At 33.7% G+C, this 19,488-nt stretch overlaps 1 protein-coding gene across 1 annotated transcript; it reads left to right on the plus strand.

Moving 5' to 3' along the window:
• The first annotated feature begins 164 nt into the window (after positions 1 to 164).
• Positions 165 to 18,385, plus strand: LOC139116268 (uncharacterized). The gene is made up of 7 exons (XM_070678861.1): positions 165 to 475; positions 4,463 to 4,518; positions 8,726 to 8,838; positions 9,517 to 9,671; positions 10,448 to 10,625; positions 11,005 to 11,303; positions 12,502 to 18,385. The coding sequence occupies exons 1-7, from the start codon at positions 400 to 402 to the stop codon at positions 12,804 to 12,806; spliced, it is 1,182 nt and encodes a 393-aa protein (XP_070534962.1). The 5' UTR covers positions 165 to 399; the 3' UTR covers positions 12,807 to 18,385.
• The last annotated feature ends 1,103 nt before the right edge of the window (positions 18,386 to 19,488 follow it).

The raw sequence follows: 19,488 nt of genomic DNA on the forward strand, positions 1-19,488 counted from the left end.
GAAATTTTGTCGGTCACATGATATTTATTTAAAATTATTAGTTTAATAAATACACACATGGAATAAAATGTATCAAGTCATGTTGAGGTCGCATGATTTACATAACAGACATCTAGACTTGACCCTGTGTTATGTAAATTTGCGACTCATTGTGTCGAGTGCGACTGCTTTGGTTGGCAGGGAGGATGCGCGAAAACAGCAACGGTGTTTTGATCGATCGGCGACGCTCTGTGTACACTGCACACACCACAAACCTGGTGTACACACCAACGCATCGCGATACATATGGTACAAACTTAGTATGTCTATTCCGTGATAAACACTCCGGGATCCCAAAGCCATTGTTTTAAATCTCAAATAGTACTTCGGGAGTTTATGAAATCTTAGCGTCCGTGAAGCATGAAGAGCTTGCAGTTGGCATTGACAGTTTTACTGTCACTTGGCATTCCATGTGCAGTTTCATTGACATTGGAAGGCGAGTATTGGTTAATATATATGCAATTGAAGTCATTTATAGCTTATAGTTAATCATTCATTAGTTCTGTGTTATGGTCACTTGTATCCCTTTACTGTGCTAAATATCCCTTGGCATGCTACTATAACAAATACTATAAGCTTTATAATAAGTTCATATGTACATATGTACAGTTGAATTTTAAAAAGTATATATTGAATGACCCATATTGGTAAACCATAGGTTTAATAGTTCAACAGTCTGAGCTGTCATACTATGTCAAATGTCTAAGAAACTTAAACAGCTTATATATTTAATCAAAGCTGCTACTATCCAGATAATACAACACATCACAATTTATTTTATGAATATAAACAATTGATGAAACTTTTAATTATTGTCTTAATTGAGTACTTTTATATATAGACATACATGGATTTAATTGCTGTTTTCAAGTCGCTAGACCAAATTGTTTTTGTAATAGACTATTGTTAAATTTTATCATCATGAAAGTTTATGTTAGACTGAAACTGTCCAACCATGAAAATGAAACATCAATAAACGGAAATCAGGGTATTATACATTTTCTATTGATTGCAATTATGACTAATATCTTAAATGACATCTATTCACTGAATTATTTAACCTATTGAATGATGGAAATCTCCTGCGGCATAATGACTTACCATTTACCTTGAGTGTTGGAATATTCAGGCAATATCTTACAATATTTTTTGGCATAAATAACATGGGTAATTGTAGTCAAAGGGTTAACTAATTGAGGAAAATAATGGATATCGAATAGTTTAATTAATATGCTATCTTTTTGTTACATAACCATCTGTTTGCTGAAGGACCATGAAATCAGAAAAATTGTTCCATTGTGCACCATGGGTACATCAGAGTGATTTTGGTGAATGTACATGGTTGTACATTTGTGTGGATAATTGAATTGAAAGGTCAATAATCTGAACATTAAATTTATAATTTATTAAACGTTTGATTGTTACTATCAATTTATGAATTTCATCTCCTGTTTGCCATACCGAATTTCCAAGTCTTTGGTTATCAGCACAATTATAGTCCCATCATCATCGTGTCAGCACATATCTGATGTTTGGTTCATATGTATCATTTTATAGGGGAAATCGACATATTAAACTCAACTTCAGTTTTGTTGAGTCTCAATATGATAGTTCAAGCAGTCTTTATACCTTGTTGTACATGACACAATATCAATATAGGTTATATGTAGTGCTTACCATTGCTGTGTACATACGCATGAATGCATCAATTGCTGACTTACTGTAAATGCCACTGTTCACTCACTGTCCACTAGTACAAAACAATGTTTATCTCTCTTACCCAAGAGACTGCAGTAACAACATCTGATACAAAAGGAATTCAACAGTCACAGCATACCTGATTTGTCTCCTATACCTATCTAACTTTTATCTAGACAACTACTTCAAACACAGTGTCAACAAATGTAAAGATGTATTTAGAATATGAAAAAATGCCCTGAAGAAATTATACATATCATACAATTAAAAAAATGTTATCCATAAAAGGTATCATTATTCATATATTTTTTCACTGAAATGAAAGAAACATCAAGGTATAATTACCTCTTTATCATTTTGACTGAGGCAATTTAACAACACAAAACATGCTAGAATGGTGATTGTGTAGAATTTCAATAGAATGAAAGCAGATCATAACCTTGTACTGCATGCTGTGTTCGTTGTCTCTTTGCTCCAATACATTCTTTTCAGTGGGCTTTATCCCCCCTTCTGGTCATTCCTGTGTTGCCAGGTAACTGTTCACTGTTATAAACTGCCTGGTGAAACGTGAAGTCATACAGAAAGTTGATTTGAAGGGACAAATAAACTTGCTGTGTTTTGGCGTATTTTGCTTTATGAGAAGTATACTTTCTTACAATCAATGTTGATCATGATATTTCAGTGTCCTGATGAAAATATACTGTACTGTAAATGGAGCGGAGGCATGCAAGCGGTTAGATCTGTCATGATTACCTCACATATAGCACTGGTAGATACCACAAATTATACATTAATTGTCTTGTAAAGCTGTTGTCTATGAGCAGGGTTAAACTTCTTGTCAGCAACTCCTCAGATCATTTTTCCGATTTGTGACAAATATAAATTACAAACCGTAGGATAAATAAAAGGTAAAAATTATATCCAAGGTCGATCACTTTTTTCCACATTTAAAAGTTAATGTTGGTGATTTTTATAATATTTATTCTCTTCACAAGTCAGAAATATCAGCATAGTGTATCCAGTATTTAAATACTACCATATCTTATCTAGTTTTTAGATACTGAATTGATAGTGTATTTGTAATAGCAATTATATTGTAATAATTTGTCTGTTTTGTACTCATTTGCCAAACATTTGATACATTGTAAATGGTTGTACAGTGATCTTGCAATTCCTTAGTTACATCACAGATAATTTAAATGCATATCCATGACCAAATAGAAATTCTTTGTGTGTTACAATATTGTAAACTGATGTTGTGATGCACATACATCAAGCCATAATCCTTCAACTGGGAAATAGAAGTAAAAATACATTATTTTGTAGTCACAGGTTCTAGTATGGTATTCTAAGTGCAAAACACTATACAGTATTTCTATAAGTACAAGTCAGCAGTTTATTGACATATCAATCCTAATTTGCGTTTACTATTTACATGTGTTTGCAAATTCAAATAGAAATCTTAAAGTGGCACTCCCATTTGGTAACATTTTTAAAACACATTTTTTTAGTGCCAACGGTCGATATTTGACGTGGCGACTGCGCGCAGATCGCGAGATATCGATAAAAACATGTCTTCAAAAAAGTAAAAGTTTGAATTCCGGTGGCCCACCTAAATTCAGCTTCCGAACATCGAACGTTCGGCACTGGGGCCATTGTTCGCACTGGGGCCATTTTCAACTAAGCTATGGAGTACGAGTCTACACTGACGCTGCTGTACGCCACAGTACCACTTGCCTCGGTGATCGGTCATGCCCCGTGGGAGAAAGCTGAGTCTTACTGACTTGGTGATAAAACGAAAAACAGTTTTTGCTGATTCCACCAGAATTCGCATAGGTGACTAGCCCAGTTACGTGCGGTTGATACATAGCGGCCACCGCGTGGTATGCATAGACGCATACCACGCGCGCGGCGAACCACACGTACTGTGTGGCAGACGACAAAATGTAGTCATCGGAGGTGGCTAATATTTAACACGTAAAAACTTATGTTTATGTGGTATTGGTTAAAAATATAATACAACTGATTTAGAATAATGACAACGACAAAGCTAAGAAGAAGTTTTCAAACACTGACCTGTGGTAAAGGCATAATGCTGTATATAAAGTCTTCGCAGTGGGAGGTAAAATTGCGTCGTTCGAACTTATTATGGACTCCCTAGAATATCATCAATCAGCACAACAACAAACCTTCGGTGGGTTTCGCGTCATAATCAGAAACGATCGTAAAACTTCGGGATGTGAAAAATACGCTCGGGAAATGACATGTTTTTATCGATATCTCGCGATCCGCGCGCAGTCGCCACGTCAAATATCGACCGTTGGCATTAAAAAATGTGTTTTAAAAATGTTACCAAATGGGAATGACATCTTGATGGAATCATCTGTTGCCATCATCATGTGGTTTGCTTTGTTCATCGTTAGCAGTTAAAAATGCACAACAAAATTAATCACGAGTTATTCTTTGATTTTTAGCCCTCACTTGAATTTCAAATATTTTCAAATTTATCATTATTTTTTCCCCACAAAATGTTATTTAAAACTTGTTACATCAATTACTGTTTTATATCTGTAATAGATTCTATAAAATAGTTGAAAGTGTGGTGAATACAATTTCCAAGTCAACATTTTTGTCAGAGATGTGAAATAAAAGTAAAAAGTTAAGTTTAATCACCATAATGATGGTACTGTCCATCTACTAAAATTCTTTTATATTTTCTTAACAGAAGAAATACCTGGTAACACACTGAAAATTACATTCAAAGATGTCACTGTCAGTCAGGTAAGTGAATATCTCTCAATATACCGCCATTTTGTCAATTTAGAGTAGGAGCACTACCATTTGTTCATACTCAGGCTGTATTGATAGAGACAATCAAAATAGCTAACTAACTGGTGATACTCTCATTAGCATTATCGACTATATCTCAAGCTTACTCAAGCTTAAAATCCTTCAAGTCAGTTTTTTACTTGTAAGATGAAATGACATAGCTGCAACTGCAAGAATTTCTTTTGAGTTGAGTATGTGTCCTTTTGATACTCTTGATAGAATGTTTTAAGCTGCTATAGCTATTCTGTTGCACCTCTCTCTCTCTCTCTCTCTCTCTCTCTCTCTCTCTCTCTCTCTCTCTCTCTCTCTCTCTCTCTCTCTCTCTCTCTCTCTCTCATGGGTCAAACAAGTGTGTATGTGTCTCATCTCTCTCTCTCTTTATATATTCAAAGTAAAGTGCCAGCAACATTTATTTTACTTTTTGTTGTTAAGATAATTAATATTTACTGCCAAAATAAATGGTTAATTTAAAGGGAAATTGCTTCAAGAGAGTGTAAATAGTTTACATCTGTAGCAAAGGTTACAGTCTGAAGAGTACCATGGCAACATTTAATAAACACAACATTCAGTTGAAATGTTTACACAATGAGAATGACCCATTAGTTCATCAGTCTCACAGTTTGTAAGTTTGTCATGCAGTTTGTCACATGGTTTGTCACAGTTTGTCTCTATGTTTGTCCTCTAGTATATATGAGACATGTAGATAACTCCAGTTTAATGACAGACAGTAATAGTTTTAATCCTGCCACTCTATTGGCCAAGAGCCAAGGTCAAAAGGTCATCCACCAGACAAAGCAAATAAAAGGTGATAGTAGAGGAACCATTAAAATTTACATGGTATAGCATTGCCAAGTAACACAATACAGCAAGGAGCCAATTTTTTGTAGAGAGTGTAACGATAACAGAAACGTAGAGAGACCCATTATGTAGAAATGGTTGTACTATGTAGGGTACTATCTCAACACAGCTTTGTATACAGGTTTGTGTCGTTGCCGACTAGACCTCCAACCACAGCTGGCTTATTATGGGTCAGAAACCATCAGAATATGTGTAGTGTAAAGTAATTAGTGCCTAATGCTTTTCAACCATTGAAATGAAATCCCAAATGAATGCATGTAGTGGCTGTGAAAATCCTCAATTAATTAAGAATGCATTGTCCATTGAACCATGAAATCTGCAAAACAATGGGTATCTACCATGCGTATTAGTGTACAAATATATTGTCAGGTTGCCTAAATTTATATTACTTTTTTCAAAATATTTTTTTATAAGTGTATTATGAATAAGCATTGCCAGTGTTAATGGAAGACAATGCTACTGGCATGTCAGGTTGTAATTTTGAGAAAAAAAATTCATGTATAAATATGTATTGTATGAAACAGTAAGAAAATGCAAGTATCAACAGACTTTTCGCAAAGAACAGTGTTTTTCTCGAGGGTCTATGGTTGATGCAACAAGATCTGACATATAGTTCATTACCATTGTCATTTTACTAGGGTTCAACTTTGTCTTTTAATGCAATCATATTAAAAGACAAGGTGTATCTTAATCATTATTAATTACTGTATTTAAGACCAGGCTAGTAAAGCCATCTGTATGAAAAAATAAATAAAGACAAAAAAGGCACAGTAATAATAATAATCAACAATATAAAGGTAAAAAAAATTTAGCAGATAGAAACAGCCATTGAATAAAATGGAATCTACATTAAATTTCACAAATGATGTGCTAAGTCAAAAAATGAAGATTATCCAACATGGCAGAATCTTTTTTCTACTGTAAAACATGATACAACACACACACATGGCATTGTATTACAAACACTCTTCTTGTAAAGATGGTGGATTCCTATGTCAACAATTTGAGTTTTCTATTCCATTAATATACCAGTGTGAGATTATAATGGCTAGACTGGATGTATTCAAGGATTAATACAAGTTCAAGTATCCTATAACATGAACATCCAGAGGGGATAAAACTAAAAATTCTGCCTAAAACCTTATTATTTAGCTCCCCACCTCCACCCTATTCTATGTTCACCCTATTCTACCAGTACCTCCACTCTATTCTACTCCATTTTGATATCAAATGCTTCATTGCAGTTATGAATTTTTTAGAACATCCAGACTATTGTAATTAATGGAAATTTACACGCTTGATTGAAGAAATCATTTGTCAATGAAAATGACAACCTCATATATCGTGCAGCTACAAATACATGTACATGTATCCCTTAAATCCATTGAAACCTGGGTGATGTGTTTTCACAGGGTCATGCCAACTCACAAATTTCTATGGAGCTGGTAAATTAAAATCCACAGCAGCCTTTCAACTATTCACATGATTTCTTGACGCTTTTTGCCGACAAGTTTAAAATTTGACACATGTGAGGAGCAAACATGTTCCACAAAGAGAGAAGCAAGCGTGATGTCAAATTCAATTACTTGAATTGAAGGAACATGTTTCAGTGAGAGACTAAGTAATACAAACTGCATATGTCAATACGAATGCATCTTTGTCAGTTTGATTTCACTTCTTGTTGTCATGCCAACCACTCATCCAAATGTTTGCTTTCCTCATGTTAGTTCATTCTTATTAAAGTCTCCGTCTTTATGACTATCAGACCATCACTTTGAACTTCATCTTGCAATGTTCAATGATGTTGGTTGCACCACTAACACTACCGTGGTATATTATGTTATTTTGGATCTCCACTTGCATTTCTGAAGTTTAAGGTTCTCTTCAAGTTTTATTACGGTATAAAAAAGAAAGATTCAACAAAGATTAACACTACATTCAGGAAGAAATAAAAATCTAGTAGTCAACTACCACTTTATTTTTCATAATTTTATGAATTAAGAAAGTTGAATACAAAAATAACCTGTTTTTTTTAAATAAAATGAAAAAAATTATGATGCATGTCACTGTGACATTTGCAAAATCTGTTTATATTATATGTTAAATAAATACAATCAACAGGAAAATGTGTCTAAATAAATTTGTCATTTGCACTTAGATGTCGCTGTACAAAATAGTAAATGGCACAGTGCCAATTGCAGTCAGACTACAGTTCTTGATGAAACTTTTTGTCAAAAATCTTATTTCAGTGATTTTGCTTGCAATTCACATTGTGGCATGTGTCTTCAAACCCCTCACATTAAACCCAAATTAACCCTAAATGATGTAAAACTAGAGTTTATAAAATGGAAGAAAGTGTACAACAATACGTTTCTGTATGAACAAGGGCCTGTGAATGACATATTTGAGAAGCAGATCCTATAATAGTGAGTGTTTAAAATATTTCACTTCCCAAACAAAGTAATCTTTAAGTTCACTGTTAGATTAGAATCTGCAGTACTGACCAGCACAGCTGACAAACAAGGGCAAGATCACAATTTGTTGCCCGCCCAAGGGATGGTGTAAATGATCGTAATATTGATGATACCCAAGCCGAAGGCGAGGGTATTATCAATATTACCACATGGTTTGTGGAGGGACGGTGATTACTGTCATGAGCACCAGCCAAAGGGCAGGCAACAAATCGTGATCTTGCCCTTGCTATCATGTGTTATTAATTTTGTTACACGTAAAAAAAGGCTTGTCTTCAAAACTTTGCGTTGAATGTAGTCAAGTGTTGAGACTTGCTACAGTGAAATGTTCCATTTCTTGCTCGATTGCAATGCTACATGAAGTTGAAGGTCAACTTAAATAACACCTAAAAAGAAAGACAATGTTGTTTTAGCTTTTCTTTTATAGTTTACTAAATGTCATCTAATTCAAGTCGAGCTAACTTTGTACTTTGAATACCTTTTCAAAGTAATTGCTATGTAGAAACTACCCAGGGAATGTATGAGATGATGTGGTACATGCAGAAAGGACATAGCAGGTTTATCATTGCATGTGATAGGGATGTATCACCTTAAGCCATGTTTTATGACTATTTGTTCTAAATCACGCGAGTGATCCTCAGCCAATTACAGTAGTTGGATAATATGTGAGGTGTAAAATTTTTAATTTTTAGTCAATACTGCAGCCATTCAAATTGAAATATTTTGTAACTTTCAAATGATGAGTATTTTATTGTGTAGAATTCAATGTGTTGTTGACCAGTAGATTTCATAGTTTAAAATATTGATCATTGTTTCATTTGTCTTTACAGTGGTCAGCTGATGGGTCCAGTGCAATATTCAGGGATGAGGTCGCTAATCTTACAGACACATATTGTACTCTACGTGCCACTGAGTGCTCCATAACACAGTACAACAAATCCAAGTAAGAAGACGTCAGACCCTAGAACAATGCCTTCTTTAGTTACAAGCCACTGTCTGATTTCATATGAGTATACACCCCAGTAGTTTTTGAACAAATCTTTATTTAAACCAGAGTAGTTTTTGAAAACATCGTTACTCCCTTAGACGGGAAGATCTGTCGCTTGGGGGTTGCTCTCTATGCTCCCCCCTCTATAGGAGAGCGACGAATCTTTCAGTCTATTACTCACTAGGCCAGAGTAGTTTTTGAATACATCTGTACTCCCTAGGATAGGCCAGATTACAACAATACATGTGTACTCCCTAGGCTAGGTCAGATTACAACAATACCAGTAACGAATTTTAATCATATGGATAGCATTATCCACCACAGGGCTCTAAAGTAGAAACTTTCCAAAGACACTATTGGTTTTCTCTCCATTTCATGCAGTCTGTGAATAATATTTAGGTCAAATATTGACTGTTGGTATTAAAATACACAGTACAAAAGGAATATAACTTTAATTTTTTTAATGTTTAATGTTGATTGTAATAATTGTTGCCTCTTGTGTTCTTGTCACATCAGCTGTACTAGAGGAACACCTTCATTAATGAAAGCTCAAAAATTTTATTATTTTATTGTCCTAAAGTAATGATTTCAATATTTAATATTTGCAAACATTTTTTTCTCTGTACTTTGCAGCCCAATAACTATCAATAATGTCTTCATCACTGCCGGTTACCCAGTTGAAATCCAAGGAGACGACCTTGATGTCAAATTTTATGTGACATTGGAAGGTCAACCAGACATCACAGAATATGGTCCTGATCATGTCATTGCCTTTGAAACTTTGAAAGGTGTGTTGTATGTACATGTATAAGTCAATTTTGTGTTGCCTTGTTTGGTTTTGGTATCTTTTCACAGAAAATATCCTGCAGCTTTCATGAAAATTGTCTCTTTGGAAAAAATATGTTAACTTTGCAGGGCAAGCAGATTTAACTTTTGATGACATGTTTACTATTTTTGTTTTGAAAAACTAACAAGCATGGCTACAATATGCAATGTTACAAGAAATGAATTCTGATTAAAATCCATGTGCATTCAGAATCAATGATCAATTCACGTGAAATCACAGCAAACAAATTCGCCCACTTTTCAAGACTATCTACCATTTTAGCTGTGTCACAATATATGTTTTCATTGTGCCTTTATTATTAAGCAATAAACCACATCCAGTACCCAGTGATGGTATACCATGACATTTTGACCAGTTGACAACATATTGAGTGCATATATGGAGTGAACTGGTCATACCCCCATTACTGAGAGGGTTTATAGCCACATGTATTATATCATAATAGCATATTGAAATTTAGGCATGAAACATCAAAAAGGGAATTTTTCTCTAGGTCATGCAAGTTCATGCAAGTTCCACTCACCAATACATCACAAATAAGCATGGTTTTTTCACATCTCAACCAATCAGATCACTGTGTATTAGCACCATTAATATATCAACCAATCAGATCACTGTGCACAATTAATATATCAACCAATCAGATCACTGTGTATTAGCATTAATATACTGGTATTTTCTAATTTACAATAGTTACATGTTCAAATATTTCCACAGAAATTCTAACAGCTGGCCAGTCAGACATGGAGAAGGCAACTGGATACACCATGATGTATGTTGATACTGTACTGGTATTGCCTCCACTGGACCACACCATGAATATTATCATGATTCCAATCATCTGTCTTCTGCTTTTAATTGTTATCATTGTAGCTATCTCTCTACAGTGTAATGAGTGAGTAGAAATTTAGTTTTTGTCCTAAGTCACACAGGTCACTAATCCTGAAAACAGTTGTGAATAAAAATAGACCATTTGTTTATCTGTTTATTTATTATTAGAAGATTGTATTCTTTGCCAATTGTAGTTTTGTAATAATAGAAATCCAACAACTAATTGAGCAAAGTGTACTCAGATAAAAGCAAGAACATTGGTTTCAGGGCTTGGTTTGTCCAAATAGTGGTCCTAGAATCCATCAGAATCAAGATAATTTGATCAACAACCTAAATCCATGTACTTATTTTTCAACATAAAACCTAATAAAGTGAAGTAAATCATAAAATGAGAAAACTTGAGTATTTATCTCACCCAATTTAATAATAAAATATGTTTCTAGGCAACGAAGAGAGGAAGATGAACATCTTATTAAAAGAACACTAAGTAGGAGTAAAGTGAGTCCATCGCCAAATGATGCTGAATCAGGTAAAGTGATCAACAATGACCAACATGATGTGAAAACAACAAAAGCCAATGGTGAATATTCAGAAAATCATGAGAAAGAGAAGAGGAAAGCAAGGACAGAGAAAAAATTCAGACATGATGAATCTGAGGAAAGTGGTGAAGACAACTATGGATATGCTACCACACCGAGAGGTGAAGCTGAAAAAGAGTACAACATTCCACAAAGCAGAGGAGGTGAGGTTGCTTTCAATACTAAATTGTGAAGATTTTGATGAAAATTTCAATTTAAAATAAGTTGAAATATTGAAAAGTGCTGTTGAGTGGGATGAAATGTCTTAAAAAAAGAGGGATTTTCTGACTTGTATCATTCTGTGTAGACAGAAATGTTTCTTCCTTCTCCATAAGGCGTTTCTCAACAGTTCAAAATTGGTGATGTGTCCAGTAACAGTGCTGCATGATCCAATAACTTTGGGCGTCACTGGATATTATGTGACCTTTGACCCATTGGCCATTTTTTTTATATAAACACAGAAAATAAATCTCATGAGTCACATAATGGATAAAGACCAGTCCAAAACCCCTTGATTTATGTGAAATAATTCTGTTGAACTTCAACTTCTTCAGTGCAGGAGCCAAATTTTGTTCTGAATGCTTAGGTAATACTTTGGACGCATACATGTACCTTGTTGGCACCCAACTGGACAAGCAATGTATTTACTGAAAATGCTGTATTTTTTACTTTACTTATAGAATTTGACTCAATAACATTATTTACAAAATAGTAGAATTTATGTCTTTCGTACATCACACACTTCACCATTGTTCTCATTTTAACTTCTTACACAATGATACCTCGGGTCTATGACATACTTTGAAATAAATCCCGGCATTTTGTGAATAGCTTTGTATCATGTCCATGAAATACGACAGAACAAGCCAATTTTCTGGCACTTCTAGCATGCTGGGATGTCAGAACATTGATGGCTTTCACCTTTTAGAAGAAATTTGATAAAATAAACAGTATTACTGTCAATGAAATATTTATTTGAATACAAAGTAATGTTATTGATGCAAACTTGTTCATTGCCATTGTAACGCCTTCATCCACATTTTTCTGGGTATTTTAGTCCAACTTAACCAATCAAGTACAAGCTTGCAATCAAATTACCCAATTAGAAGCAACCTTTCAAGCAAAGGCTGACCAATCAAGTACAAGCTTGCAATCAAGTTAACCAATTAGAGGCAACCTTTCAAGCAAAGGTTGACCAATTAGGTCGATGTTCCAGAATCATTGCTCATTGTGCCGTGAAAAAACAAGGCAGGTTTTTTGGTCAAGGAAATCACAATGTTATAAATATTCTCAAACAATGCAATTATCTCTCAATAAGTAACAATATTTTCTGATGTGAATCATTTAAACTTTGTCTTGCAGCACCAAACTATGATGATAACTTTGATAAACATGAATCTAAAGAATATGGCAAAGCTGATGAAAGAAATAGGCAGTACAGTGAATCAAGGGATTATAGAGATGATCCACGCTATGATAGCAATGAGGATTATGACCGTAGAAAACACCGAAGTAAGAAGAAGAAGAGACATAAACACCGTGGAAGACGACATCGTGAAGAGAGTTCAGAGACTGATCCTGATGTAAATGCCGATGTTAGCTTTAAACAGCCACCAACTCGACTTCCACCATTGTCAGAACCAAATCATGCAACAACAGAGTTGTAGATGCTGCTGATATCTGCATGGTATGGCAGATATCTGCATGGCATGGCAGATATCTGCATGGCATGGCAGATATCTGCATGGCATGGCAGATATCTGCATGGTATGGCAGATATCTGCATGGAATGGCAAGTATCTGCATGGCATGATAGATCTAGACAACCAATCACATTGGTTTATTGTACTCATGTGTTTGTAACAACAATGGCAGGGAATATGATCATCATTTCAAAGTAATCTTTGTTTTTTCAAAACAAATGATTTGATGATTGTTTTATTTCTTATTCATCAATCTAAAACTTTCCTATTCTGAATGCAAACTACGACAAACTTGTTCACAGTGGAAACCTTATAGTATCCTCAAGGCCATAATTTCTACAAACAGCAGTCAGTCTGAAATATCAAATTTTCTTTTCATTCATACTTAAGGCAGTGTTGCCGCCAGGACGCGCCCTTGCGACAATGTCTCCAAAACGGAACCCATTGTCCCGCACTCTTGCGTACTGCGGGTCACCTCGGGCGCACTCGTGAGTCGACTGTAATTGGTTTAGTATACAAGTAATATCTGTTACTGACGATGATCTTTGTTTTGCCTAATTATTTTGAGGTTTACACTTACATACTTTCGGAGCTAGCTATATGATTAAAAGTAATTAAAACACTGTACTTGATATCATAATTTGCTTGACTGTAGTCCGTCTGAGCTCTGATTTGTGACAGATATGGTATACTGCTTCAATTGCCTTAAATTCAAGCATAGCGACGCGGTCCCGGTAGCTTGAATTTTGTTCAGTGAAACTAATGTGTTACGAAATAATGCAAAATTTGATTGACAACTGCTTGTTGTCCCCAAAATGTACAAAATGTCCCCAAAAATAAATGGTAGTGGGACACAGTGTCCCCTGATCTAAAATTCCTGGCCGCAACACTGCTTTAGGACTTCAAATAACCGTATTGAAATATTACTTTTCAGTAAAACATTTTGCACAGGAAGGTTTTGTGATACAATAGAGTAGTTTGTAATGACAAATCAGTATTTATTGACCCTAACAATCAAACACTACTCACTTTGGTGTATCACATAGACACAAGTCACTTCAGACTGACATCACACCCAATCACACCTGATGATCAATGAGGGATTCATGATCAGTCCTGTTAGTTTAAGTACTCAGTAAATTTTGCTGCAGATTTTCTCAGTAATAGTGTATATAAATATAGGCTAAACTAGCACACATGGGTGTTGAATCCAACCTGTCAATACTCATATATTAATGCTTTTTCTCAGGATAACTCTCAGAGAATGGATGTATCTTGCAAAGTAGAAGTCAAGTACAATGCTAATGCCGTTCAAGCAACACAGTCTTGCCACTACTTTCTACACTGTACATGTGTATTTCAATTCTATTCTGTTTGTTCAAAAATTAGCATGGACCATAAAGTTTAAAAAATCTATTCCATTCATGTAACACATGACATCATTGAAACAACTGTTCATAAATTTCTGTGTGCACATGTAGTACAGAATATCTCTGCATCTACAAGGATTTGAACATAAAATATATACGAGTTGATGGCAAGTTTTAACTGGTTTTGCCTGACAATGTTCACAAAACACAGAAAACTGTTATTCATTGCAAATCTGTGATGTTTATAAGTATACTGATGCAGTCTTGAAGAAAGATAACATGTACTAGCAGTGAGTAAAGTTTTTCATAAATCACCCAAGTGTTCATTATATTCAGATGTATTTTGACAAAAATGGTCTGTATTAGTGTATAATCTAAAATTCAGGAATAATGATGTCATAATATTCTAGAACATCTCTTGTCTTATGCATTGCCCCATTAAAACTTTGTGCATCTTTTCAGTACTACTGTTACGACATTTTCAAAGATCTTTAAATTTTTTCTTCATATTTTTTCAATATTTTTAAATAGTACCGTAATCTTTTTCAGATACATTATTGTAACAGTAGAACTCACAGAGCATTCATACTACCAAACTTTTAATGAGTGGAAAGTATAGCTTCATTGTTCATCAGTTGTCTTCAAGTGAAAAAAGGCTGAAGCAAAGAAAGACATTTAACTTTCATTCTACCAGCAACATACCTAATTTATTGACTGCTTCTCAACAGGGAACTACACCCTTCTTTTATATCCTAATTACATGTTTTAGGTTCCAAGACAAGAAATCGACCTTTCAAAATTAACGATTCTCTATTGGTTAATAAGCTCAGAACCCCCGTAAATTATATATTTTCCAAAAGCCTAGATATAGGGGAACATTTTTGTTACCATAGTGTCACCATTGTTTACATAACTATCACGTGATAGGTAATTTGCATAACCTTTCAAAAAATCGGTTTTCCCTATGTTTTGTTTCAATGCTTTGAGATATGTGGCTGAAATTTGTGTCAGTGCAAGCTGTCCCAAGGATCTTTAAAATTATGTCTCAGAATTATTTTAAACCTTCTTAAACGATTTTTATGCCAGAAAAACTTCAAGAGCAGTGAATTTAACCCTTGTTAATTTCTTTAAAATTGTGTTAAAAAAACCAAGCAAGATATAGAAAATCTCAGACACATTTTCGAAGAGCGTTGTGACAGCTTGTATTCCAGCAAGTTTGAGTGAGACAAAACATAGGGAAAACAGATTTTTGAAAGTTTATGCAAATTACCTGTCATGTGATAGCTATATAAACAATGGTGACACTGTGGTTACCAAATTGTTCCCCTATATTTAGACTTTCAGAAAATGTATAATTTAGGGGGTTCTGAGCTTATTAACCACCAGAGAATTGTGTCTTAGAACCTTAAAGAACAACGTAATTCTGAACAAGTAGAAGCAGTTTATTTTGTAAGTTTTACATGCATAAACTGAGGTTTCCCTAAAAACATGCACCTTGACTTGAGCTGTGTGTATAAGTGACCACTTATGTAGAATTAAACCCTCTGTAAAGTATTTAGACAAAACTTTTACAAAATAGTTTATTTTTTTGAAGATTTAATGTCCTCCTTAAAGTATATAGACAGAATTTTTACAAGATATTTTTTTTAAAGATTGTTATAAACTATCTTCTAAATCTGGCATCATCCAAAATGTAATTTTCTAAACAAGCAATTTGACTGTCAGTTGTTAACTTTGAAACGTTCAAAATGGCATGATCATTTTCTTCTCTTGCAAATTAGTCAAGTACAATTCCTTCAGATGACACTTTGCCCATCTCATTATTTTGACTTGAATGTCCATTACAATAATAGATACATATTCTTATCCTAGTGTATATACAGATACAAATTGTAAATATTTAGTGTAACTAATTGATTGGAAAATAAATTGTAAAGGTGTTACTCGGTCATTGAAAGTCAATCCCTTACATGTTACCAATTTTCTATAAGAAACTATAGTGACAATTTTTGAATAAAAGATATCTTTTTTTGCTATTTAAAAAAATGTTTATGTTAGTATTTACAACAGCTGCATCTTAGTGCCATATATTTCAGTCATCAGTAACACATTATCCATTGAGAAAGTCACATTTGAAATGGAAAACCTGAAGTTATTTTGATTCTGATGAGGATAGATAAAAACAGAGACTAAGCAAATGGAGATTTCCAGAATAATTGATATTTCAATAGTTTAAAGCAGGAAATGTAACTTAATAGAAGGATATTTGAAGTTTACAAAGTAATATACGAATAGGAAGTAAAAACAAAAATAACTTTTGTTCTTTTGAGAGAGACTTTAAGAGGGAAGTTTTTAAATATTCCTTGATGAAATGTAAGCAAACATTTCAGTCTTTCAATTTTGAGTCATCTCCTGTCTTGCTTTAATTTTTATTTGCAGATATTTTGCAGTTTGAAGGAAGTAGTTCTAAACTCATTCAGTTCCCAATCATCAGCTGTATATTTGCAAGAGTTAATGAAATTTCAGAAATATTGTTCCTTGTCAGCTGGAATGTTCATTGATACTTTGTACTTGTTAATTTTGTCAAGTGTCTTATGGGAAATGAACTTTAGTTTTCAATTGTTGTTCAGTGATAACTGTCTTAATTGTGAATGTTTTGTACAAAATTGAAATTTTAAGGTGACCTTGCTAAATTTGTAGAGTTTTTCATTCCCAGCATGGTGCCAATTTAATAAAATCACAGGTTGTCGTGAATGAGTACGTTCTTCTGAGAAATGTGTTGAAGATATAAAAACCAGAAGAATTGCTCATATTTAGTGTAATCTAAAGTATTGATGGAATTTTTGATGGAAATGTAATGAGGTCCCCACTCTGATGGGACTATTCTATGGAATTGAAAAATCACCTTCAAAGTCACTTCAGTCCTTTGCCACTTGTGAAAGCAAAAAATAACTTGATCAACACAGAATATTGAAAATGTACTTCATCATAAAGTTGTTGTATATATTGAAAAATTGTTTTCTAATGTTACTATATATACTGCTATGGTGGTTATTATATTATTCAACATACTTAGAACTCAAAAGTTTGAAGACCCATATGGCTGTCTGGTTTTGTTAATACAGAATAGTCAATCCATGATACATAGACACTTGATTTTAATATGTGACGGGATCTCGTTTGTACCATGTATTAATTAGCAGGTAAATTCTACACCTCCACCCACCCCACCTCCACCCCCCACATGATCAATCAGGTCAGTCCTTATCATTAAACAGTCACACTATGGTATTTTGAACTGTTGGAACTGTAAATCATTGGGAGCTATCAATAGTCAGCTCAGTGAAGAAAATCTTGGTGTTAGCGCCCTCTATAGACCAACATGCTGAGAGGTTGACTGGGATGATAACCAACATTCCATCACAAATATTGTGCAAATGAGATATTCCATCAATACTTCTGACTGATTCTTTACAGATTAAAGATATAGCTTTATTTGTATGTACAATTACAAGAATGTATTCATGTCAAGAGTTTACCAGTTTTAATATATTGTCGTTAAGATTTTTAAAAATGCTACATTTGATATTTTGGGTTTATGTACAAACTGTGCTGCAGGTGCTGTACTTTACTTTTTAAATTCATTGTGTTTATATGTAATCATTGTATAAAGTTAAAAATTGAGTTCGCAACAATTATTTAAAGTACAAATTTAATCAAGAGCTCAATACACATACACTGACACATAAATGCACATGTATATATACACACACATACATACATATATACCGGTATATATATATATATATATATATATATATATATATATATATATATATATATATATATATATATACACTCATATAAACAGAGACACACATAGAATATGTAAGTATATATATATATATATATATATATATATATATATATATATATATATATATATATATATATACACACACGTACAAAAGGTTGTGTCAATACATTGAAGTACAACAGGAAACTACAGTATCTGTAAAAAATTATCAAATTCATCTAATGCTTGATTTTGTAGATTAAGAAAGTAATTCCTCACTACAGAATCCAGATTAACCAGCTTTAGATTCACAATGAATTTGTAACTTTAGTAGTTTTTTTTCAATATTAAAATACACCTTTCTTGTTTCAAAATGATACTTGGAGTCAGTTTTCCTTAATGTTTGTATGTTTAAACTGTGTAATGTGTTTTTTTGTTCAAATTATTACATACAGTCCTTTGTTGTGATTATATGCCAAATAATTGATCTATTAGATGAATATAAAATAAATTACAAAATGCAAAAGGGTGGTCTCAATTATCGTTCTTCAGGATTTACATCGAGTTTTTTTCTAACAACACTTTTCTTTGAATTAATTTATTTTTCATGGTGATTTTGATAGGGAAATTACTAAATAGAGTACGCATAAAATAATGACAGGAATTGGTCAATTTTATGAAAACATTTCAAAATTGCCACAAGACTGCAAAATATCACCTTCATTGATATTGGCGGAATGAAACCGCCGACAAAATTGCTGATGTGCATTGTACAAAAACATTGAATGCACCTCTTGTCAGGTTACATGTCACTCTAGCTCTGGGAACTAACCTTCCTGTGTTACATGGAATACCTCCAAAATTTTAACCCTTTGGGCGCTGTCATTTTTTCCCGCTACAATTTTAGTGCAAGATTTTACCAATTTTATGAATTTTTCTGTTTTTTTTTGGTAATTTTGGACCAAATTGACATCACATTTCTACAGTTTTTTCTCAAAATTTTGGCAAAAATCTAGGAAAAATTGGCTGGGGTTTATTTTATAAAGGAGACAAAAATAGACTTTGGCACTCAAAGGGTTAACATATGTATCATTGTTATCTACACATGGCACTGATACATATTATACAGTGGTTAGTTTCTAAAATTTCTCACTGACATGAATCTTTGTGAATTGAAGATCCAAAGTCATCAAACTCATTGATTGACAGAATTGCAAGCTGTCAATTATCATCCTAGCTCATTCAGGCTTCTCTGTTCAAATCCATCTTTCTCTGAAGAAATGGTACAACAATATTAATTCCAAATGTGCCCATTTTTTAAATTTGGCAAAGACAATGTCCAATGAGAGAATTCAACCAATTCAGAATACATTAAAATCTGACCAATAATCATTCACACATAGCCCAGCTGATGGTAAAGCCAGGTGGTAGCACTGCAAAAAATACAGCCAATATATATAAACTCTATTTCCACACTCAG

The sequence above is a fragment of the Ptychodera flava genome, chromosome 17 (genome assembly GCF_041260155.1).
Source record: "Ptychodera flava strain L36383 chromosome 17, AS_Pfla_20210202, whole genome shotgun sequence".
Lineage (NCBI taxonomy): Eukaryota > Metazoa > Hemichordata > Enteropneusta > Ptychoderidae > Ptychodera > Ptychodera flava.

What these genes read in the sequence shown, in the direction of transcription:
- LOC139116268 (XM_070678861.1), top strand. Translation starts at nt 400, where the DNA reads ATGAAGAGCTTGCAGTTGGCATTGACAGTTTTACTGTCACTTGGCATT. An exon ending in ATCTCTCTACAGTGTAATGA is followed by an intron (nt 10,626 to 11,004) that starts GTGAGTAGAAAT and finishes ATATGTTTCTAG; the next exon opens with GCAACGAAGAGAGGAAGATG. An exon ending in CATTCCACAAAGCAGAGGAG is followed by an intron (nt 11,304 to 12,501) that starts GTGAGGTTGCTT and finishes TTTGTCTTGCAG; the next exon opens with CACCAAACTATGATGATAAC.